At 41.4% G+C, this 25,637-nt stretch overlaps 1 protein-coding gene across 3 annotated transcripts in view; it reads left to right on the top strand.

Moving 5' to 3' along the window:
* Positions 1 to 25,637, top strand: part of CNTNAP2 (contactin associated protein 2) — a 1,833,097-nt gene that overhangs the window by 1,204,129 nt on the left and 603,331 nt on the right. For all 3 annotated transcript variants that reach the window (XM_064487267.1, XM_064487269.1, XM_064487268.1), the window contains one exon: positions 14,908 to 15,108. In XM_064487267.1, the coding sequence (XP_064343337.1) occupies positions 14,908 to 15,108 (201 nt within the window). The remainder of the gene's footprint in view (positions 1 to 14,907; positions 15,109 to 25,637) is intronic.

Raw genomic sequence — 25,637 nt, 5'->3', positions numbered from 1 at the left:
TTCGATGTGGTGGGTTTTTGTTTAGAAGTGATGAGTCTATGTAATTTACACCCTTTTTCTTACCCTCATGCATTTCTCAAATGGCCTTAGTGCTATACAGCATCCCATGATCCAACTCATGTTGACAGATTTCCTGCCTTTTTCTCCACACCATCAAATTGTTCTCTCCTTTATGTATCTCTGCTTAGGAAGTACAAAGGGACATCTGCTACAAATTATTCTGCCGCAAATCCACATTTTCAAGGGAAACAAAATAAAACACATAGCAAGGCTTGGAGGGTAAATTTTCCCAACCCACTGTGAAATTTCCATTAAGCCCTTCATAACTTCTCCAGGTCTTGGCCCTGAGGACAAGCGAAGGGTATAATCTTTGATCAGGGGTTACTTCGAACTAAAATTATCCACTGTTACAGAGAAACTCTTCCAAATGATCGCACCCTGCCGCTGGGAAGGTGAGAGCCACCCCCACAGTTCACATATTGCCAAGCTGCAGGGTGCGAGGCAAAGGACTGGAACAAAGATTAAACCTCACTCCAAACATTATTTCCATTAAAATTTCATCATACAGAGTATTATTACCTAAGTGGTTTTATTCTTCTATAACTCTAACAAAACAAATATCCTTAAGGCAACCTTGCATAGTAACTTTTACATAGGAGCAATGCAAAAAGGCGTAGACATTATAATTTTAGGGAAGGAATAAAATAATAATGATATGGTTTCTGAGAGCTTTCCCTCTGATTCTCTTTCACGTGCTGATTATCTCCATAGCTAGATAATAGAACGGTAGAGTTTCTTACAGATCATCCAGTGCACATAGCCTCATTTACAGTTGAGGAGATTGAAGCCCAGAGATGCTGAGGAACTTGGTAAATGTCCTCATTCTCCTTCCTCCAGGAGACTTTGGCAATGAATTGCGCAATAAGTGACATGTCTCTATTATTAATTTCAGCTATTCCATTTGTCTGCAGGCTCTGCAGTCAGAAAGACCTGGTTCCTTACCCCTTTACCAATGTCACCTTGGGTAAATTATTTAGGCTTTTGAAACCTCCACTTCCTCAATTATAAAATATTAATTTTAAAGGACCTTTCCTGCAAAGTTGTGTTAGGAATAAATGAGAAATTGGTGAGTAGATACCTGGGTTCATAAATAACCCTGGTGTCAGCTGTTGTCGTCATGGTCCTCATCTGTCCTCCACGTAAGCCCACTGTTTGAGGTAAGGCATTGTGGGAGATCCAAATTTAAGAGTTTGTGAAGAGAGCCCCTTTATTGCTCTTGCCTCACTCTGTCTGGTACGTGCCCGGCTTTAATATCCTTGTTTCTTAGGAATTTTAAAGACTGACAAAGGAAGAGGGGAGCCCAAAACACCAACAGTAGTTGACATAGTAAGTGCTGGTTTGAGACAAACTCTCTTCTTTTTTTGTGCTTTTTGTGTATTTTCCCATTTATTCCTCAAAACCACTTCATAAGGTAGACAAGTACTGGATAATCCCCAGGGAGGAGACAGGCGTGGAGGGATTAACTGAGACGTGTTAAAGTGACATTTTATTACCGTCACCCACATCACCCCCCCAGCCCCTGTGGCCACAAGTCAAGAGGATCTGCCACCCCCCGGGGCCTGGGTTCTGACCTTTGGCTTGCAGAGCTGACAGTGCTTTACCTTGTGGCAGGAGAGGTGCCCGCCAGCCCTCTGCCTGTCAAATCACGCATCTCACCATACACCCCAGCGAGCGAGGTTTTATACAGCAAACGGGTAGCCTTTGTTGAGGGGCTTGACTCCCTAGTTATAAATTAACATACAGTCCACATAATGATATGTAATTTATGCCCCTGGAATGAGAAAACGCTTTGAAATACTATCTGATATGTTTCTTTTCTAGCTTCTTCCCTTCTCCATCCCTTCCACGGTGTTAGAAGAGGCTTTAGGCTAAGTCCTATTGCCCCAGTGTAGGGAGGGTAAATGTTCACCAGAACTGAGAGTTATTACTCGGTTTTGAGCTTCAAATTAGGCTTTTAGAAACTCTTAGCAGATAGCAATTTTAAAGTATGAAAACGTTTTACTTGAATGTGTAAAGTTAGATTTTATCCTCATCAAAAGCAGAGATTAACTAAAGTAAGTTGTAGAGAAAGACAGAATATGGTTAAAACACAGTTCTTGCCACACAAGAAAAAGAAACACCTTTCCGTTAATGGTGTGTGAAAAAGAGAGAGGAGAGGGAAAAAGAAGAAAAAAAGAGTGGGAAGGAAAGAGAAATAGAAGAAATGCGACTGAGGTGAAAAGAGAGTGAAGTTAAGACAGGGAGATGAGAAAAGAGCAAAACCCCTGAGCTCCGGGCACCTGCCCGCCCCACCACACCCTGCCTTCTGCTTGCTGTCAAAAGTCCTGAGCATAGGTGGAACGTAGATCAACTCCAATTGTTTGCAGGGAACTGAGATAGACAGACAGGTAGGATCTGAGACAAGTTCAAAATGAGTCTCTTAAAGAGATTATGAATATTCCCATAAATTTTCTCTATTCTAACATCAGTTACTCTCCTATAACAGTTATAGTCAGTAAACTTTTTATGTATTCCCTTCTTAACTTTGTGACTCCTGCCTGGATTTGGTAATGCTGATTTGCACTTATCATCTCTTACCCTCAACATTTGAATGATTCACCAATTTAAGCATGAGATTGTATTGTTACACCTTATTTTCCAATCTCCAAAGAAGCATCATTTTGGAAATGTAATGCAGGTCTGTATATAAATGTTTCTTTATCTGATATGTTGCTCACACTTAGGGATTGTGGAAGTTTCAGGGGGTTTATAGGGGCATTTAAAAATGTCAGGTGGCTTGAAATATTCCCAACTGATGTACATCGCCTCATTTGAAATAATGTATTCGATGGTAGCAAATGATCTACTGAAGAGGTTCTTCATCTTGTTTCCCGTAATGACTTACAGCCTTATCTCATTTCTCAGAAAGCTTTTCCAATTACCGCCCGCACTTGATCATTTGAGCACACGGCACTTTACCTGAACGATTCTTGTGGCGCACACACCTTTTTGCCTTGTTCCCTGCCCTGAGGCTCTCCGAGGAGTTGTGGTTGCTGCGGAGGGGGTAGAGAGGAGAGGTACTCAGGGTGCATTGCGTCTGACTGCTAGGCTCTTACAAGATGCCACTGGCCTCGGTCTCCTTTGAAGATTCTCTCTCTGGGTACCTCTAAAAGTTGGAGCTCTCCAGACTTTGTCCTGGGCTTTCTTCCTTCTGCTCTCTTTTTAAACATCCCCCCCCCCACCGCCCCAGTTCTCTCATTCATTTCCATGGCACTAAATGCAGTGATGTGCTACACACAACCTCAACATCCGCGTCTCCAGTTGTGACCTTTGTCTTCATCCCCACCTGCTTATATCATTGTTTATCTGATGTCAGCATTTAGCTGTCTCTCGGGCGTCTCAGAGCTAGCTTGTTAAAATGGAACTTTTGATCTCTCCAGCAGCAAAGCATGTTCTTCCATTTTCTCCTCCGTCTAGGCTAGAAAGCTGGCAGGCGTCCTGCACACCTCTTCCTCCGTCTCTCCCCCACCTCCCGCGCCGCCCACTACCTGCCATATCCAACCCATCACTAATTTCTATTTCTTTCTTTCTTTCTGTTGAATATATTTCAAACTCATCTGCCTGACCTTCCCTACCACCACCCTGATTCCAGGTGCCATCCCCTCCGTAGGGCTGTACACTGCCTGAGTGCCTCCACCCTCACCCCTCCCGTCTGTTCTCCCAGTAACAGCCAGAGAGATCTTCTAAAAACAGGCGTCGGACTGTGCTGCCTCCCCACTTGGAGCCCCTTCGTGTTCCCTCTCATACATGGCATCTTCTCCACACTCCTTCTCAGACCCTCGGCAGAACAGCCCCTCAGCCTGAGCCCCGCCCCACCTCATTTCTAGAGCCCACTGTTGAGCTCCAGGCTGCTTCCTCAGTTCAGCACGTATTTCCTGAGGACCTGATACCTGTACCAGGTACTCTGTCAGACGATAAGGATTCAGCAGCCACAGGGATACCCACATTGCCTCAGTGGCAGCAGGGTTGTGCTTACAACAAATATGTTCCGAATACGATATGAGAGATGCAGACCCAGTGGTAAACACAGATTGTCAGGAACGCAGTGGAGATGCATGGGTATCTGATCTGCACTTGGCCTGGTATCGGGGTTGGGAAGTGGGTGATCATTTCTAGCAAAGTACTTGAAAGCTGGGACCTGATGGACTCAGAGCTAGGGCCGCTGGGAGTGTTCTGGCACCGGGGCAGGATTTGCTGGGTTTAGAGGTGCTTTATTATTTTAGTTTCTCAGGCTCTAAAAAAGTGAAATCGCCTAATACATTTGTACCACTGTTAAAATTAAAGTGAGAACACCAGTTCTAGGCCCTTTGAATACGTTAACTCTGCTATGGAAGGGTTTTCTTTCCCTAAACAGTTATTTCTAGCTAATTATCCTCACCAAGGAACTTAATCTGTCCGACTGTCTTGCTAATGTTTCTCACCATGGGGGCTGCTTCAGTGAATAGAAACTGAGTTAACGGGGAAAATTAAATACTTAGAGGAGTTGATTATTTGGGAATTTTCTTCCAAGGTGATAAATGTTATCTGCCTCATCAAAAAAAAAATTCTTTAATTAAGCCCGGTGCCTGGATTGAAAAGAGAGCGACACGACCACAAACCTGATGGGAAGTCACTTATGCCGAAGCCCTCAGTGTCCCCGAAATGTAAGTGGCTGGGACGCATGTGATCTTCCCAAGTTTGGGCGGGCGGGCAGTGACGTGAGCCAGGGTCAACACGGTGAAAGGACGGGCCACCTTATAAGATTCTGTCCTGTTCATAGCAACTCAAGCTGTCATTTTCAATTGTATGTTTTCTGCTACATCCAATCTTTGTGGCTAGAAACTTCAGGAAGAAAATAATTTCTCACCTTAGCCTGATTCAACAGTTTAAACTAAGTGCTAACAGAAAACAAAATTCCCCAAAATAAACATATACAGTTCAACACGAGAGAATTTTAGAGAATGGGATACACATGTTGAAGGATGTGGTGTGGGTTGTAAGTGGATTTGTGGTTTATATGCTTAACCTCATTACTTGGATGATTCTGGCAGTTGCTCGAATAGTAAGTTATTTTTTCAGGCTGTAAAGTAATTACTTATTTTGTGTACCTTCTTCTCAGCTGCACTTGGGTGACATGACACTCAGGTTATTTGCTTTCGTGCGCCCGGGGCCTCAAACGGTACTTGGCATAAAGCATGTCGTTGCTGAACGGAAGCTCCTATGTTCAGAACCTTCCTGCCGTGTAAGGAGATGCACGCACACTTAGCACAGAATACTGATTATCTTACTGTTCAACCCAGAAAGAAAATGGTGATGGTTTTAAGAAGCTCATTATGCCTTAGATGGATTTTTATGTTGCTCTTTTGAAAAATCCTCGCAGTTTATAAGATTTCAAAAATCTTGTAAATATTGCAAGTATAGTATCAGGATTCTAGAATTTCAAATGTCACTTTGTTCCACCTGTAAAGACTTTTTAAATGTTCATTTTTTTTTTTGGAAGCTTAATAAACTGTAGAGCTGTCTGGTGAGATTATAACCCCAAGAACTATATTTCAAATGGTTATTTTATAGAAATCATTGATGGTGATTCTGATAGAGGTTTGTTAGAAATTAAAGGAAGGAAAGGTTAAGGTATATTATTAGCACAGTGTTTATGAACTTCTGCAGACTGCTAAGCCCTCTTCTACGAACTGAAGGTCCCATCAGTAAACCAAAGGTATTTTAAAGATTCTCTGATATACTGAAGTTTACAGTCGATAAGGAAGGTAGAGGAGGGAGGCAGAGAATACAAAATAAAAATAACAAACAAGTAAACTATGTACTATTTTAGAAGGCCATAGGTATGTGCTGTGGGCGTAGGGAAGGTAAGGGGCGGAGTGGATTGTACATTTCAATACGACAGACTTGGCAGAGCTCACTGAGAACGTGCCGTTTGGATCAAGACTAAGTGGAAGTGAGGGAGTTAGCTTTGCGACCATCTGGAAAAACGCCTTCCAGACAGAGGAAGCAGCCCTTCAAAGGCCTTCAAGCATGAGTGCCTGGTGAATTCGAACCTCAGGTAGGCCAGTGTGGTAGAGTAAATATTTGAAGTGATTTTTTTAACCAAGTGTGTACATTATGTTTTAAAGTATTTTTAAATAATAGGAAGTAAGTATTATCTTTGAAGGTCCAGAGAAATGGTCAGTCATTGATCCGAGAGAACAATTACGTAGTCTAAGTTTGAATTCAGATCAAAATGTAATCGACGTTATAAGCAACAAGAATCAAAGAGACACGTTTCCTTGTGACACGGGATAGAAATCTTCTTATTGCCGCGGAGATGAACTCCTGACTGTCACATACATACCACCTCCATCTCCACCCAGTGTGAGAGAACAAGGAAAGGGAAGATTAACTTGTCTAAGTATTGACATAAACGCAGTCAGTAACTCTAGCTGTGTTGTAAAAGAATGGTAACATCTCTACAGTGGAAGAAAGACATTAACAAATACCCTTCTTCCCAGAAAATAGCTAATGTCTCCCTAGAAAAAAAAGACACACACAAGCTCCAATGGTTGTTCGGGTGGGTAGGAATGAGCCACCAATATTCATACGCGCTCACAGCAGTCCATCATTGAGCTGCCATCCGTCTTTGAGCTGGAATTGTGAGTATAAAAATAATCAACATTTCCCGCCACCTGCAGAACATCATCTGTACTTTCAGCTCATTTCCTCAGTGCTTCCTGCAGAGGTTCCATCTGCTTTATACACCTTATTTCTCTACACGTGATTAAAGGTGCGTAGGCCATCTGAGCTGCATACATGGTCGGTGTTAATGAAACAGCTCAAACCAGCACAGCCCACCACGGTGAGACCCTCTGTCGTGTTAGGGACTAGGTTACATAGACACTTGTAAAGCTCACACAGTATGTATTTGGGGAGAAAAAAAACAGGACAACAAATTTCGAATAATTTAAATTACTTTAGTAGGATCATAACTATTGAGAAAACCTTCTAAACAAAATAACGATCTATATAATTAATGGTCTTTAAACTTAACATACCTGGAAGACTGATGAAATTTTTAAGTAAACCCTCCTACAAGAGACTAAAACAAAACAAAACAAAACAAAACAAAAACAAAACACTGTTATAACCTATCATCATTATAACTTAACATAATTTGTAAAATTAATTAATACTTCAGATAAGCAACTATTTCAGAAATTTTTTTTGTGACGTACACAGTAAAGCACACGTAGCTCATGGAAAATGACCAATATTTCTTAGTTTATTACTTTTGTAAATCTGGATCTTCATATAAAGTTTACCTGAAATAAAGTACCTGTTGTTTGTTTCAGAATGAAGTATTTCTAGTTTGTATCCAATACCAGGTTAAGAAATATAACATCAAAATATAAAAGTAAAGCCTATATATGTCCCTAATCCTATTCCCCTTGGCTTGTTCCAGAGTTTAGAGGAAAAGCTTTCAGCTGTTCACTGTTGAGTAGGATGTTAGCTGTGGGCTTATTGTAGATGACTTTGGAGAAACATTTTGTTTTAAATATAAATTAACCTTCTATCTCCACAACTTTTCAGTACCCACACCCATGACCATGTGCTAGACCCTTCAACCCATATGCAATTGTTGTGACTTTGCAATCTTATACTTCACTGTTCCGGACCCTTCAATTTCCAGTTGATTCAGATCCCGTTTACTAAATCATTTTGTCTCCACGGTGTTTGGTCTGAGCTATAAGAAGCGTGAAATTGCTGCCATCATCGTCTTCACATGGCTCCTCCCTGTTTAACCTTCATGATTCACTGAAAATACCATGTCGTCTTGGTCATTTCACAGCTTTCTAAGCCTGGGTTACATGGGCTTTCTTTGTGAACTCACAGTACCCTGTGCATCTCTCTGTTTTAGCATCTGTTTGAGATTTTTAATTTCAAGGTTAATGTTTTCTCACCTCCACTGGGTGACAAGCTTCTTGAGGACAGGAACTCAAGTCCTTTTCATCCTTGTGCTTTCAGAACCTAACATGGTGCTGAAACAAATCAAAAACTCAGTAAGTGGTTTATGAATGTGTGCCTGATTGAATTATATTACTGTTTTATGATGTTTTTCTTGATGCAATAACTTGTATATTGTTGTCAGTTAAAATAATATTTAAAAGGTCTAAAATAGTATCTATATTTTCCCTGCCCCCTGGAAATTAGTGGGGTGCTGTGGGAAAGACAATAAACAAATGGGACCTAATTAGACTTAAAAACTTTTGCACAGCAAACAAAACCATTGATGAAACAAAAAGACAACCTGCTGAATGGGAGAAAATGTTTGCAAATGATACGACCTATGAGGGATATATATCCAACATATATAAACAGCTCATACAGTTTAACGTCAAAAGAAAAAACAAACAACCTGATTAAAAGATGAGCAGAACTGAAAAGACATTTTTCCAAAGAGGAAATGCAGATGGCAAACACATAAAAAGATACTCAGCATTGCTAATTAGCAGGGAAATGCAAATCAGAACCACAGTGAGATATCACCTGTCAGGATGGTCATCATAAAAATGTCTACAAATAACAAACACGGCAAGGGTGCGGAGAAAAGGGAATCCTTGTACACTGTTGGTGGGAGTATAAATTGGTGCAATCATTGTGGAAAACAGTATGAAGGTTTATCAGAAGACTAAAAATAGAACTGCCATATGACCCAGCAATCCCACTCCTTAGCATATATCTAAAGGGAACCTTAATTCAGAAGATACATACACCCCAATGTTTATAGCAGCATTATTTATAATTGCCAAGACATGGAAACAACCTGTGTGTGTCCATTAGCAGATGAATGGATAAAGGAGAATTTATACACACACACACACACAGGAATACTACTCAGTCATAAAAAAGAATGAATTTTCACCATTTACGGCAACACAGATGGATTTTGAGGGCATTATGTTAAGTGAAAAAAGTCATAGAAAGACAAATACTGTGTGATATCACTCGTATGTGGAATTTTAAAAATACAACAAACTAGTGAATATTACAAAAAAGAAGCAGATTCACAGATACAGAGAACAAACTAGTGGTTACTAGTGGGGAGAGGGAGGAAGGGAGGGGCAGTATGTGAGGTGGGGAGTCGGGGTACAAACTATCAGGTGTAAGACAGGCTACAGGTATGTATTGTACAGCACGGGGAATATAGCCGATATTGTGAAGTAACTGTAAATGGAAAGTAACCTTTAAAAATTGTGTAAAAATAAAAACAAAAACCCCAATAACAACAAAAAAGAAAAACAATAGAGAAAATCAATAAAGCCAAAAGGTGGTTCTTTGAAAATATCAATAAAACTGAAAAAACTTTAGCTCGATTGACCTACAAAAAAGGAGAGAGGACAGTAAGAATTTTGACCTGTCACCAAGTATATCATTACCAGGTAAAAAGATGTGTGGTGAGAAGAGGACTAAATCCAGAATTAGGAGACAGAGTTCCCATCACTTTGACACTCCTTGTGTTCACGCGGGCAAGCCACGTATCACTTCTGACGCTTGGTTTCCTGATGTCTAATAGAAGAGAGTCAAAATGGATGCTAAGATGACATTATATTTGTATTATTTGGGACTCAAAATTTTTCACATGAGAACGTGGTTTCCTGTAAATGATAGGCTTCTTCCCTTGGTTATGTTCTCCTTTAAGGCTGCAAATGTTTAAGTTTTGAAAAAGCAATTCTTTTTAATGCTAGAGCATTTCTTTGGAGGTCCTTGCTCATATCTTCCTCATGGCTGAAGTTTAGTCATTAACGTATTGAGTCAGGATAACAGCCCTTAAGACTTCTACGCCCAAAGAAAGCCACGGACTAAGTCGTCAGAATGTAGCTTATCAGGTAGAGGAGAAATTTAAGGATAATAGTCTCTTCTTTTTAAAGAGACTCTATATTGTGACCTTCAGATTGTATATGGATAACACGGAAAAGAGTCAAAGAACAGCCATCAACGTGATGAAGAAACTGGTTATATTTGGGGAGGAGTTACTCTTTGCTTTTTTCACTGGTCATTTCCTGGCTTTATCAGGCCCTGGTTCAGAACGCCAGCCGTGCAAGGAATTGATTTCTCGTGAAGTGAATTACTTGAGAATTACAGACAGGTTGAGGACATGGGGTCACTGATAAAGGTAGCAGATGTACATAGGCCAACATAACTAAGTTCGGTAACATTGAAGACCCTGTAATTGTCAGAGAAAGGGATGTGTTTCAATGAAATGTTCCATATGTGCCCCTGTACTTGAAACATATCATTATATTGGCTATATTTAAAACAATATGCAATGTGACAGTTTTTAAATATGTGATTGCATGATGAGATAGATACTAAGCTCTCAGTAACCACAAAGGGCGTTTTCGTAACACACTAATCTAAAAAAGAGCATTTGAAATACACTAGTTTATCAATTGCTTCTCCATGAAAATGGAATAGTGGCAGAAATTTAGAATTTTCCATACACAGTAGTTTCTGTTTTCATTGCACACGTATCTGATAATACATATTATATAAACACACAGTGAATATGGGAATAAGACTTCTACTAATTTTTCTACTTATGATACTAGTAAAGAAAAATCTATACAGCATAGCTTTCTTCTAGATGCTGGATACCTGCAAAATTGTAATATCCATTGGTCATTTATGATTGAGTAGCTCCAAAGGAGCCATTGCGATGCGTAATATGCAAGCGTTAAAAAATAATCTGCAAGATGCATCAACAGCAATTGTTTTATGCTATCAAAATAGAGCTTATGTATTACCTTTTATAATGCCATGACACTGTGAAAAGTTTTAAATCTTTGTAAAGATATATATATCTTTATATCTATCTATCTATATATATATCTATATATATATATATCTCCTGTTTTTCAAACTCTTCTGAAGTGTAATTTTATTGAAGCAAAGAACAGTATGTCAGAGAATAAGTTAAAACACAGCACTTCGACTTGCTGCAAACCTTCCAAAGCCAGTGGATTTCCACCTCACTGGGAGGTCACACTCCACTCATCCCCATTGTATTTCTGCCTTCAGCTTCTGCTCTTCTCCCCTTCCTCGCTCACTGACCTCCTTGTATACCTGAGTGATACCTAGGGTATTCCAGAATTAGAATAATTAGAATAACATTTGCATTTGCGTTCGTCTGTCTGGAATACCTTTCCCTAGACATTCACATGGCTTGCTGAATAACTACTTTATTTATTCAAATATTACTTTCTTGGGGTTTTTATGGTTTCCTCTGCGTTTAAAAATGCAGTCCCCATGCACACAGCCTAGGCTTCCCTTCCCTGATCTAGTTTTTCTCCTCACCATTATCACTTGCTGTGTGTATTATTTTAATGTGGCTTAGTATAACTGTTTACTTGTCCCCACTGGAATGTAAGACTATAAGCTGCAAACATTTATGAATCTCTTTTTTGCTGTGGCTTCACTGGTGCCTAGCTCTGGATGGGCCACATAGTAGGTACATGATATTTGTTGAATGAATGAGTGGGCTGTAAAACAGATCCAAAGAGAGAATGCACAGGGATTTGATGCTGAAATAAGTGTGGTGAGATGGTTGAAACTAGAGTTTAGGGCCAAGAAGTCACTGGGACTAAAATGTTAGTCACCAATATTAACAAATGGATTAATGTTTTTAAGGTTATCGACAGATCCCATAATGGGTGACCATTTTATTTTACTTGCTAATTTGATGTTTGCCTTTGTGAACATTATTTTGTATATGTTAAAAAGGGGCTTATGATACTTTAAAGGAGGGTCCGATTAGAACGTGATTCCATCATGAGTTAAAGGGAGGTCTGGAGCACAGCTACAGGACAAGGCTCTTGAAAAATATTTGTTTTTGGAAAAAAAGAGAAAGAAAAAGAGGAAGGAGGGAGGAAGAGTGGGAGGAAAAACAGTGTCAAATATTTGAGAATTCTGTGCCATAGGGTGACTGTGACAGAAATGAGATAAAAATAACCTAATTCAGTTAATGAATTTTTAATTACATGAAGGTAAACCTGCAGTTCTGGATACAAATGACCATCGGTTTATTTTCAGAATCATGTGAGAAAGTGACAGAATTATCAAAATACGTTGTAGCTTTTCTTGCTGTGTCAGAGAATCTAAAGGACAGTAGTACCGATCAAGCCAAAGATAAAACTGGAAAAATAATGATCCTGTACTCCGGGGGGCATCGTAACGAAACTCGTTTTAACTGGTTTAAGAACAGCGCGCGGGGACGCGTTCTGCTGGAGGCGCGTGCTAACCGAGGAAGGGGAATTCGGCCTTGGAGGAGGGAAGCGGTCCGCCCAGAGTCTCCCAGGATAGTTTTGGCAGAACTCGAACCAAAGTGATTTTAAGAAACTCCCAGATCAAGTACTTGTATTTTCTTTATTTGTGTTAATTCATTCTTCTATTCAGCTATTATTTTTGAAGGCCTACCATGTGCCAATGACCACTGTAAGCACTATGCATACGGGATTAAAATAATCCCTGCTTTCTTCCTTCTAATGTAGGAAGACAGACATTAAAATAGAAATAAATGCTCCGGAGGAAAACAGAGCAGGCAGGGGGATGGCGGGCAGCTGCGGCGGGGGTGGGCCTGAGCGGTGAGAGGTGGGCGCGGGGGCGCGGGCTCCTGCGGGCAGACGGCGCGCGACGCAGGGAAGAGCACGTGCGCGGCTCCAGGGAGGGGCCCGGCGACCTGTCGGGGAACGTGCGGAGGGCGGCGTGGCCACAGCCGGAGGAGCGAGGGGCCGATGAGCGGGGCGGCAAGGGGGAGCCGGAGCTCTTGGAAGAACTAGACTTTTACTGTGAGCGAGAGCGGTGCCCCGGGAGCACGAGCCGTGTCGGAATCTGACTTGCACTGGAGGGGGCTTGGCCTGGCTGCTGTGTGCGGGGGAGGCGTGAGGTAGGCGGCTGGCAAGAGGGACTGGTTAGAGGGCCTGGCGGGGATGCAGGAGGGGGCCCCCGGGGCTGGGACGAGAGCAGCGCTGGGTGGGGGTGAGGAGTGCTCAGGTTCTGAGGACGTACCGAGGGTACAGCGGGCGGGATTCCCCGACAGGCTGCCGGGTGTGTGCAGGAGCAAGGGAAGCGCTGAGGGCGTCTCCGAGGCTTTTGTCCTCAGAACTGGAGGAATGGAGTTGCCATTTTCTGAAATAGGAAGGCAGATGAGGGGCAAGTTCTGGACGTCTCTGTCTCTCTCAGTCTGTCTGTCTTTCTGTCTCTCTCTTCCTCCCTCCTGACCCCCCACTCTTCCTTCTCCTGTAAGCTATCACTTGCCTGTTGAAAAACTGGGTTGTATGATGTATTCAGTTTTCCACAACATGGATTTTCCTGTTTCCTATTGGTGCCATTTAACACGTTCCCCTTTCCCCTGTATTTTCTAGAAGCTGGCAGGTAGATCTGTAAGCCTGGTGAACCCAATGTCTGATTTTTGTCCACACTGCTCCACTGTCGTGCTGTGTACCAGCTCACCCACCCCCACCCCCCATGAGACACATCTCCTCTGGTTTCCCTTGTGGTCATATTAGCAGCCAGGAATAATCCTACTTAGACACTAACTTGTTACAGGTAACAAAATGATGCCAATTCTATCCTTTTATCTTTATTTATGAGCTGAAATATTTCCATAAAGGGAGCATTTCATTACACTACAGTTCATAAAGGTAAAGTAGACTAAACGCTGGATTATTTGTCTTTGTTTACCAGTATTCAAAATAACGAGTTAGTTATCTAACGTCTTCCAAAATTAAACATTTCTGTTTTTTTTTTTAATGAACTCATGGAATTAAATATACTTGATGTATTTTAATTTATTGTGGGAAATTTTTGTTGATATTAATTAAAATCATCTTTCTGCGGCCCTGGGGGTCGTTGAACTGCCCTGTCTCCAGTAATTTGTTTCCGATGTGACCGTAATACATTCCAGGCTCCTGTTACCCATTTCTAGCCCTGGAATCAGCCATTTCTCTGGGAGCCTAGTTTTTTCTCTATGGAAAATAGTACACTGAGTGATGACAGCCTGGTGCCAGAGACTGGTCCTTGTTTGGAGACATTTTCAGCAGACAGAGCTAGGGCATATGTCTGCATTTTAAAAGATGACATCATCCTGGGTTCACAGAGATGCTTCTGATTCGCATTCAGAAGTACATAGGATGTTAATTTAACCTCATCAATCTTGTATCTGCTTCTCCTTTTCACACATGGAAACTTTCAGGGTCTAAAACACCAGGATGATTACTGACTTACTTCATCCAACGTGTGTAGAGCGTGCCAGTAACAGAGCACATGGTGTCTAATTTGACCTGAAAGGTCAGGGTGGAGAGAACACTTGTTGACAAGATGAGGCTGTATGTTCTGATTGGAGCAAACAGCACGGACAAAGACCCAGAAGCTTGAGAGCACCTAGTTCATCGAGGAAGAAGCAGACACTGTCCTACGGGAGGAGTGCGGGGTTACAGAGTCAGGAAGGCTCCCGAACCCAGGGGGCCTCACCTTCAGTGCTGCGGACCTCAGAGCATCAGCCAGATACTCAGGCTGTTCGTCTCTGTTTTAATATTTTTTTTTATTAAAAGCAATTCTTGTACTTGTTTTTAATAAAAAATATTACTTCCCTCCTTTGTTGATATAACCAGAATTTAGGTGTGAGAGAAGGGTAGGGGTTACTTTGAGGATTGCTCTCCTTACCTCTGCTCCTCAGCAGTTCAGGGAAAGCACGAGCAAAGTGTAGCTCACTTATTTTTTGACAATTTGAAGACACGTTTGCATACTAATGACCCATTGTCCTGGCATTCTTCCCCCCTACAGAGGACAAAGTGTGGACCATAGTGTCTCACGATTTGCAGATGCAGACGACGGTGGTGGGCTACAACCCAGAAAAATACTCAGTGACACAGCTCGTTTACAGCGCCTCCATGGACCAGATCAGCGCCATCACCAGCAGCGCTGAGTACTGTGAGCAGTACATCTCCTACTTCTGCAAGATGTCGAGGTTGTTGAACACCCCAGGTAGGCTGAGCATGGAATGTTACTTTTAATTACTATCTCAGCTGGTGGCTGGAATTACCTGCACAGTCCAGCAGGTGTGGCTTATTATCTTAGCAGTCCGGTCCTCCGAGTGCAGGCAGCTGTGAAAGGAAACCGGAGCCACTCGCTTTGTTTTCGAGGGAAGGAAGCTCGGAACGTTGAACTTTCTTTTTTAAATTCCACTGTCTTTAATTTAGAGGTTTTCCAGTTTTACATGCATAGGTGCGTGTATGTGAGTGTTTCTCATGCTTAATTATCAGTAGTGGCTTCGGGCGAACGTTTATCAGAGCTTCTTGTGAACGTTCAGGTAGTCCCCTTTGAGTTCTTCAGTTGTCTTTATGTAAAGATGGAAGAATCCCAAAGGCTGTCTGCAGGTAAACAGTTCACAGATCAGTGGTAGAATTTAGGGCTCTCTGCTGTCTACAGTCGTTTAACAGTATCTGCTGGGCTCAAGAAATCTGCCCTAATTTTTTTTTTTCATGATGGCTTACTTTTAACAATGCTTCAGGGTGTGTGTGCATGCATGCGCGTGTGCGTTAGGGATTTAGAAAACCGAGTTTACAGAGGGTACACTGGAGATATCTTTACCACAAGGGCTGTACACTCTGGGGTTCCTGGCAGTAAAGTCAATATGTTGACAGAAAACGAAATCTCTCTGTCTATAGTGTAACATAGTAGAAATAAATCATGTGCCCTGAGTCAGGGAGACATAAGTTGACAGTTTTCAGCCTTGCCACCCCCCAAGTATGTGCCTTTGGCCGAGTTCATTGAACTCCTGTGCCTCGGTTTCCAGTGTCTTTTCAGGCAAACAGGGATCCTAATGCCTATCTCAGGGTGACTGTGAGGCTGTAATGAGGCAGTATACCCTAAGTGCTTATTACAGGGCTTAATGCACGTAAGGACTTAATAAACAGCAAATAATACATTGATTACTTTTTAATGTTAAGCAACTTCGGAAGCGGCATTATGCTGGAGACCAGTTGCCCCCAAATCAGTGATGTATTGGAGCCCGTGTTGTAGGGAGAAGTTATAAGCAAGACAGTTTATAATATTTTGAAGATTTAAGTGCTTTTTATGTGCAAAGACTTGTGCTAAAATTACAGAAAAGTGTACCTTATGAACTCTAAGAAAGTGAAATCTGTAAGATACGAGAATGAGTGGTTCAGACAGTTAGGGCTCCCGCTACTTGGAGAAGGAAGACGTGACCGTGGCTGGGATGTTAGAATGATGTGTCATTAAAGAGGTCGAAAGACAGTTTGAGGCCGGTGAAGGAGAGTAAACGGGAGTCTGGAAGACAGAAGACGAATGATCCTTCAGGCCACTGTGCGGAGTAGTTTAGCAGAGGCAGCGCTCACGTCGAAGAGCAGTAAGAAATAAGGTTGGAAAGTAAAAATGGGAGCAATGGTGGAGGAAGAGAAATGCGATGCTGGAAATTTTCCCCAAAGGCCAGTCCTGCTCAGGCTTTGGTGTGCGTTCGGATAACCTGGTGAGATTAGTAAGGCACAAACAGCGGGGCTCCACTTCTGGCTTTCTGACCCAGTAGGTCTGAGGCGGGCTCCAGAATTTTCATTTGTAATGAGTTTTATGGACTGCATTGTGTCCCTCCAAAATTCATAAGTCGAAGTGCTAACCCCCAGTGGGACTGTATTTGAGACAGGGCTTTTAGGAGATCCCTCAGTTTCAATGAGGTCAGGAGGCAGGGCTCCTACTCTGATTGGCTTGGTGGCCTTAGAAAAGGAAGAAAAGCCTGGAAGAGAGCTCTCACCAGGTGGAGGTGGCCAGCACCTCTAACTTGTGCTTCCAGCTTCCAGAACTGTAAGAAAATAAATGACTGTGGTTTAAGCCGTCCAGCCTGAGACTAGTCCAGCAGCCAGCGAGTTCCCAGGTGGTACTAATATTGCTGGTCTAGAAGCCACTCTGAGAACCTTGGCTGCGGGCAGTGGGAATCCCTTAGGGCCCCTACAACTGTTTTTCTATCCACCTTCACTTATCACAGCCTTTTTGTACTGGGTCCCATTTTCAGTGCTAGGAAGAGTCGCCCGAGGATTATAGAGACTCCAGGGCACTCCGCACGGTTAATGAATCCATCAGCTTGTCCGCACTCGGTTTCAAGCGTGAGGGCTCCTCATCGCAGTTCATTCCAAAGATCTCAGTCTTCGGTCCTGGAGGGGATGATGGGGGTGAGGGAAGGCTGCTGACCAGAAAAATAACCTGGTATCATCAGCTTTACTTTCTTTATTTTCTTCCATTTTCCTATAAACTCTAAAATCAACTTTTACTATTTAAATTTTGCTCTGGTGGTTAAAAAACACAATGCAATTTCCAGACTAGTTTAACTTACAGTTGGGGCACCAGGAGTGTTTGGCTTGGAGGTCAGAGAAACAGTTGCCCTTAGTGCTGCTGGGCTTGCAGTTCATTCCTTCCCCTCCCTCTTTGGGACCCTCTGTCTCTTCCCCCAGCCACGAAGTAGCCTCCCATGCTTACTGCCCTCCTTCTGAAAATACAGGATGTTGAAAAACATCAGGAAACATAGGATAAATGTGTTTTTAAACAATACTTCAGTTACATTTTCTAATAATGAGCTAAACACACTTCTCTTCAACCTTCAGACACCTTTTCAGGGGAAGAACTACTAAATTGAAATCAGGCGTGAATTGTTCATCTGTGCAGTAAGCACACTGATTTATTTGTGTTTCCTGATATTTGCAGATTATTATTGTAAATAACAAGCTGTACTTTGAAAATAAGTTTAGCATATCCTTCTCGCCTTTTGGGACACTCTCCACGTATCAAAATTTCACTCACATAGGGTACTTCATAAATATTTGCTGGCTGGAAAGAAATGAAAAATATATCCAGCCTTCAAGCAGTTTTAAAACAAATGAGTCCATAGAAATTTTAGGCTACTTGTTCCAGTGCTGAGTCCCGTGGTGTGATTCTGACTTGGTAGAACTTGGTTGGGGCCCAGGAATGTTTGCTTTTAACAAATACCCATGGGTCATTCTGTGAGCCGTTCACTGAAAAATACCATCTTTAATTTATGGGTGAGGTCTCTTGTGTTGGATTTTAAGGTGTCAGTTCTCAATGTGGGAGAGGATTACAGGGAATGTTGGGGCTTGTCTGACCAGTTGAAATAAAATGGCATGCAGAACCACCTCCTCCTTCAGCTGAAATAAATTGGCATGGTGGTCCTTTTAAAATCCCTTTCATAACTAAATATTGTAAAGTGAGTTCCAGTCTGCCCTTCTGAGTCACTTTTCACATCCCAATCTCCGTTTTCCAGACTAATTAATCAGTAGAATAGCTGAGGCAAGGAAAAGGCGTGGTTGCTATAGCAAATTTTCCTGTATTACTGTTTTCTGTGTGTGTCCAAATAAGAAAGAACGCAATTTAATAAAAATCTTTAATTTGCTGTTTTCAGGAGCTAATGTTTGCTGTAATTGGCTTTTTCCCTCCTTCCTGGTAACATTCAATTTTAAATATCCATTTACTTGTTCTTAACTAAGGCTGAATTATATTGGAACTTCTGTAGTAGTACTTGTGACATCTGTTTGAATACAAAGTATATTCATTATAGTCGTGGCAATTAAAATGAATATCAGATGGGTTTGTAATAGCTCTGCACTTAAAATGTTATTCTTTATTTTAAGAGCCTTGCCCTCAAGAGTTCATCTGGGGCTCTATCGTTTCTAATGACACTTAAGACTTGATTTTGTGTGTGTATGGACCTCATTTTTATTTTGATAAATGTTTGCTTGTACCATTCCATTAGCTAACAAAAGTAGAGTTACTCATTAATGGTTTCTCATAATTTTACAAGGATAGTAATTTATGACTGCAATGTTATCTTTTCTTTCATTACTACAAATTTTTAAGAAAGAATCAATTTTAACGTAATGCTTTTGCCATTCCTTACGGTCATGTCTCTTCTTGCAATGTAACTATTAATTCAGTTATCCTTAATCAACTTAATAAAAGACATAGAAACAAAACAAATAAAGTAATTTTGTTCCATGCCAATTTGAAAATAAACAAATTAACTCTACTCAAAGAGAAAAAAACATGAACAGCTATCCAAAACCAAAAGGATGTAAATGTTTTATATTTATATCCCCAGAAGTGCAAATATACTGATACTTGAACTTAATGAAAGGCAGAAATCTCTAAACAATAAATCTACTTCTGAAATAAATACCTTAAGAACTTGAATTTGATAATTAGACTCCAGGAGAAAGTTTCATTAGATCTCACTTAAGTCAAGTCTTAGTCAACAATCCTAATGCTTTTAGATGGAAAAATATTTCTCTATATTTGGACAAGAACTGTTAGCCTGCTTTTAAAATATCTTTATATCTTAGATACACTGCAGTCATTATATTTATTTAACAAAACATTATACTTTTTAATTAAGAATTTTCTGCTGAAGTATTTATGCCCCACATATATAAATATTTATTTAATTATAGAGATATAAAGGTGATATGTTTTCTATTTTTCTGACTGTATTTAGTGTTGTTTTCATTGGTTCCCAGTGTTTCATTTCTTTTAATTCCTCAATGTAGTCTTGTTCTCGTAAGTCATAGTTTTATTGCTGCTTTTGTTGAAAGAAGCAATATAAATTGTCCATCTTTTTGGGTAGTTTTCTATTAGATTTTGTATCTGTTGAAAAGGAGTTATGTTCACAATTTTCGCCTATAAAGTAAGCCACGTAAAATTCAGTATACTTTAATGATACCAACCTGTGATTTAGTGGCATCCAGAAGACAAGAAAACATGACTCTGGCATTGTAACTTATCACCTATTTTTAGAAAAAAAAAATTCTAAACTTTGGGGAAGCTATCAGGAAAGTGAATTTTCCAAGTTTATGATATGCGTTTTAAGAAACCATGATGCTTAACTCTTGAAACAACATAGATAAAATGTCGTTCAGCTGTAACTGAAGATCGGCCTTTTCAGTAAATGAAACTTACTGTGACTAGTCAATATATTAATCAAAAGATTAATCATTTATCTAATTATTGTGTTAAATAATTGTACTAAAATTGGAGGATATAATTAAATGGGACGAGCAAGGAAGATAATAATAACTAAGAGGTAAAATTAGAAAATTAAATCTGGTGATGTCCCACAGCCAGGCAGCTGGCATCTTCATCGAGGACACTGTAGTTGAAAGGGACAGAATGGTCCCAGGGGAGAACAGGGGCTATGTCAGCGATGTGGGTGGTGTGGATGGACGTCTCAGCTGGAATATTAAATGAAATAATTAATCCACAAATACTCGATGTCTCGGGTGGATCAGGAATTGTGATGTATCACCTGAGATGTGAAGGATTCAAATGAGTTAACTAAGAAAAAAAATGGCAGGGGGCTTCCAGGTTTGAGGTGTCAGAATGTGCAGGATTCTGAGATGCAGGTCAAGGTGCTCGGTGCTCAGAAGGAAGTGAGAGAAGTCAGGATGGCTGCAGTAGGGAACTTGAGGGCAAGGGAGAGAGGGGTGGAGATCAGTGCAGAGTCTCTGCGTGATGGTAAGGGTTCCACTGGAAGGGCAACTGAAATGGTTGTAAGGAGGGGAGCTCTGGCTGTGATGTGGAGAGCAGAACGGAGGAAGGGCAGAGTTTGTATGAAGACACCATCTGGCTCAGTGTCATGGGTACGGATGCAACTGCGTGACGGGGTGCTCGCTGGGAATTAAGAGGAAAGACTTTGCTTTTAAGGTTAGGTAGTAAAATAAACAGGATCTGTGACTGCTCGTATGTGGAGTAGCTGTAGGGGAGGGGGAAATGCACTTTTCCCATGTACCCAGGGGTAAAGATAAAATGGGTGGCCACGAACAGTTGTGACGCCTTCATAAGATGACTCATCAAGGTCGTGGGAGGAGCAAGAAGGAACCGAAGGAGGGAAATGCTGATTCAAAAAAGTGATTTGAGGAAAGGATGCAGCTAAGTAAAGGGACTCAGAAGTAATGATCAGAGCAATAGGAAGAGAATCAAATTAGAAAAGCCTTATATGGGGAAGCTAAGGGAAATGAGCGTTTAACAATAGACGAGTAAAAAACAGAAACAGGAACACTGAGATGTGATTAGTGGCGAAACATAGAAGGAAGCCAGGCCCTAGCTCTGGCTATTGCGAGGCCACTGGAGTTTCACATCTGTGGGGTCTGGTGGTTAAAGCCAGTGAAGGACGAATGGGAAAAGGAAACGGACAGTGAAGGTTTCCCAAAGGTCCCATGGTAAAGGGGTGGCTAAGTGCAGAATGACTGCTTAATTGGAAGGCAGAGCCTAAGCAAGAGTTTGGGATTTTTTTAAAAAATATTTTTAAGGATGAAGGAGTTGAGCGAGTTTATAAATGCAGGAGACGATGGAGAGGCTGAGGCTAAAAACAAAAGACAGGAAAGGAATGTAATAGGTCCCAGGAGAGAAAAGAAAGTATGGAATTTGCCTTGGCAGAGAATGAACACCTGCTCTGAGAAAGGAGATCAAGGAAAGGGTAGAGATTTTCATTAAGTTCTATTGACCAATACCATCCTTGACATTTTTATCTCATTTAACTCTCAAAGTTATGCAAAGTAGATTTTATTATTTCCATCTTGCAAAACAGGGCCCAGAGAGGTGAATAAACCCACTGAAGGTCACTGCAGTGCAAGTGAGAAGGCTGGGGTTCAAATGCAGATCAAGCCCATTACAAACCTTTCTTCCTGACACACTGAGAAAGTGTGAACACAAAGAGAGCTCACCAAAGTGAGGATTCCACTCGTGCTGGCCGGAACTGTACCCACCCCATCTCTTCAGCCAGCATGAAAGAACAGGTTCCCTCTTGTCAGTTACTTCTGTCTATAATTAGAAGTGCTCTTTGCCAAGTCCAGTCTTCCTGATTTATAAACTAATCTAAGGTTAGATTTATTGAGGGTACCTTGACTGACTTCTACTGAGAGGGTACTCATTTCAAGTTGCCAAAGTTTTGAGTTTTAAGGAGAGACTTTGAAGAACATTAACCTTCTATAACTTGACAAAGATTGTTTTTATTGCTGCCGCTTTATTTTGTGAGCTCCTGTAAGTGTGTGTGTAGCTTCATTGTTTTAATGACTAAAGTAGAAATGAATGAGAACTTTGAAGTTACATCGCTCTGCAGAATTTGGAAGTTGTCTTCTCATGTACTTAAATCATGAACCTTTTTTGTTTGTATATTATCTTTAAAAGTATCCATTTTAATGACATTATAAAATGAGGATGAAACCTAATTGGTCAGACTTTGTAAATTATATTTAAAAATATCTGTCCTAAACAGGACACTGAGAAACAGAATCAGTCTTACTGTAAGAATCTCTGGGCGATATCTGTAGTACTATTGAGAAATTACTCATTTATTCAGCAAACGGTTATTGAATACAAAATACCCTGCTAGGTGCTGTCAGAATACAAGGAAGGCAAAGATGATACTTTTTAAAATAGCGTGTGCCTTAAAATATAGACTGAAGCATTTTTATAATGAAAATAGTCCATTTGTATATGTCATAAATATTTAAAGGATTTTACTGGTACATCTTAGATAAAAGATGGAATAAACTTAGAATTTAATAATTTTTTTAAAATTTTGATTTGTGTATTTTGTGTTGGGTAAACCCCTCCTCCCCTGTTTTCAAAGGTTGCATTGGGGGAAAGATCAGGAGTTACCTGGGGAAGCTTAAGAATGGGAGGAGGTTGGGGTTCAGAGTTCTGTTGGCCAGCGTCTCAGTCCAGGTTCAACCAGAGAAACAGAACAAGTTTATAAGATATTTATATACAGTTAGAGATGTATTGCAAGGAGCTGGTCTACACAGCGGAGGAGCCTGGCCACCAGCCGCGCGTTTGGGCGCTGCCAGGAGAGGCAGGCTGGGCCGCTCGGGAATGAGCTGATGCTACCATCCATGAATGGAGCTGCTGCTTCCAGGGCTCAGCGCTAGGTCCTTACGCCTGTTTGAATCTGCCAGGTTGTCTGGCATGACCCCTCTTACTTAAAGTCCTTTAGCAGTGGACTTTCATGACATCTGCAGAATACCTACACAGCGGCACCTAGACTCATGTTCGGCTGAAAACTGCGTGCCTTCGCCTAGCTAAGTTTCCACATAAAACTGGCCATCACAGCCAGAAAACGTATTTGTAAACAAACGAGTGAGAAACCCTAGAGGAGCCCCACTTTATCCCCCCAGCTGCGCATCGCGCCCCTCTCCGGCGGCGTCGACAGGTGAGCTGCACCTGCTGGAGGCGCTGAGGGAGCTTTTATTCCCAGCCCTCTCTCCCCTCCTCCCGGGGGTGTGTGTGAGCCTGGTGTCACGCTGCCGATGCTGCAGTATCGTGGTACATGGTTACAGCGGCGGCAAGTGGAATGAATCGACCATGTTGTTTAAAAAAAAAAAAAAAAAGGAAAGCACCTGTAGAAACCTCTGTTTCACATTTTGACCACGCTGGCATGCGTCCACGAAGGATGTGGCATTCATGGCTCAGTATTCACTCAGACTTCTGCCTAAAGGGAAGCGTCTCCATTGATCCATATAAGACCACCCTGTGTCCGTAGTCTCAGCAAAGCTGCAGAACAGCTCTGTCACCCCGTCAGCATGATCTTGCCATCTTGTTTTGGTTGTTGACTGATAACTGAATCCGATCCCCTCTCTGTGAAAAGGAAAGGTAATGTTAAAAACGTTCAGAGTTTAAAAGCAACTCATTTTTATTAGAATTGCGTATGGATGAAATAATGGATAAATTTTATTTCAAAGAGTGTATGCTTTCTAAGTTGTTACTTTCCCACCAGTGAGTGACGAAACTTCTCTAAAATACTGTCACCCAAGTGGCAGCTGGATTCTGTTACCCTGTTGGGTTTGCTTACTGCTTACTGAAGCCGGCGCCTGGCGTTATGTGACAGTGAATAACGTTGCGGGGTCGGTTGACTAGGAATGCCACCGCTGCCTGGTCTTCATCCCAGGTCTTGTATTCTCTTAAAGGAAATGATGACTCTTTTTTGTCTTCCCGCTCTTGGTATTGGATCTGGAATTCAGGCTAAATACATTATCACCTATAGTTGGAGTAAATCATACTTTAAAATAATCATCTCCAAATTAGATAATGTTAAAATGGAGAGGAAATGGCGTTCGTAGTAAGTGTTTACCATGGGTCTTTACATACATTGGTTCATTCCGTCCACCCCCAAAGCTTTGCAAGTTGATAATCACTATTTCCATTTTATAACCGAAGAAACAACTTCAGAAGGGTTAATTAACTTAGCAAAGGAAAAACAGTAAATGTGCTGAGAGTCTGAACTAAGATTAAAATCTAGGCTAATGTGCCTCTTGAACCCATGAATTTTCTACCAAAATGTTTTTTTAAAAGGCAGGGAAGGAGAGGAGGAACGGTAGGGGAGAGGGAGGGGAAGAGGGGCAGAGAGAGAAGAAAAAAGAGGGAGAGAGAAGGAAAGAGAAAAACACAGTGGGACCCCTAATCAATTGGGAAATTTTTAATTTCTTCCAGACTGCAGAATTAGCTTGTGCTCTCAGCATAGTTAAAGATGAAGGCTGAAGCATTTTTGTTAAGCTGTAGGCCAAAAAGAGACATTTATAAGAGCTGCAAAACCTTCGTTTCGAAATCCTACCTTTGTTTTTCAGTATCCCTGATTTGGACCTGACAAGTATATTTTTAAAAAGATGGTTTCAATGACAGTTTGTTTGGAACCATATTGAAAAACATTGTATATGAGAAAAATAAAAGCAAGCCTCTCTTTCTACAGAGCACTTGACTTTCATGTTTTTAATATCAAGGTATTTCAGATAGAACAGGTGAATTGTGTATTGATGAAATAGAAAAATGCTGCGAAAGGTTATCCACTTCTTTTCAGACATCAGATAGGAAAACAAAATGCCGACCTTAAAAAAAATCTTTTCAGAAGAAACTCGTATCCCTCAGCCTAACACACATGACATGCCCAGCGCTGCGTTCTCACCTTATTAATTTGCTGTCAACACGTTGCTCGGAGATGTACTAGAATAAGGAGGAGCAGAGATGGCTGGCCAGGCCTGGCAGTGGGAGGGCAGTGCCTGAGGGCTGGGCCCTGTGACCTGGACACGGGTAGAAAAGTCAACCAGCAGAGACGAAGAGATTTATTCTCTTAGGGTGGGAGTGGTTTATTGTCAAAAGAATAAAATAACCCTCAGTTTGGTCTTACAAGTGGGAAGGAGAGAGGATAAGGGGAGGTGGTTCTACATTGGGTAGCAGGAGGGAGGGGACTGAGTATGGGGGGGTGGGGATGGGCAGGGCAGGGGGGAAAGGCCGGAGGGAACGTGGGAAAATCTCTAGAACAGACAGCCCGCTCTGCAGTTCTGTCCAGCCAGGCTGTGGATTATATGCAGTACTTCACAATTTTGATAAAATCGTATTAATCTAGTCAGCCCAAATGTTAAGATCAATTCATCTTTCTTCTTAGAAGGCAGCCCTGTAAAGGTCTCTAGCAACCAAACTGTTTTCATTTTGTTTCACGTCAAAACATC

The sequence above is a fragment of the Camelus dromedarius genome, chromosome 7 (genome assembly GCF_036321535.1).
Source record: "Camelus dromedarius isolate mCamDro1 chromosome 7, mCamDro1.pat, whole genome shotgun sequence".
In the NCBI taxonomy this organism is placed as follows: domain Eukaryota; kingdom Metazoa; phylum Chordata; class Mammalia; order Artiodactyla; family Camelidae; genus Camelus; species Camelus dromedarius.
The sequence above is the reverse complement of the archived record's forward strand: the minus strand, read 5'-3'. Positions and strand labels throughout refer to the sequence as shown.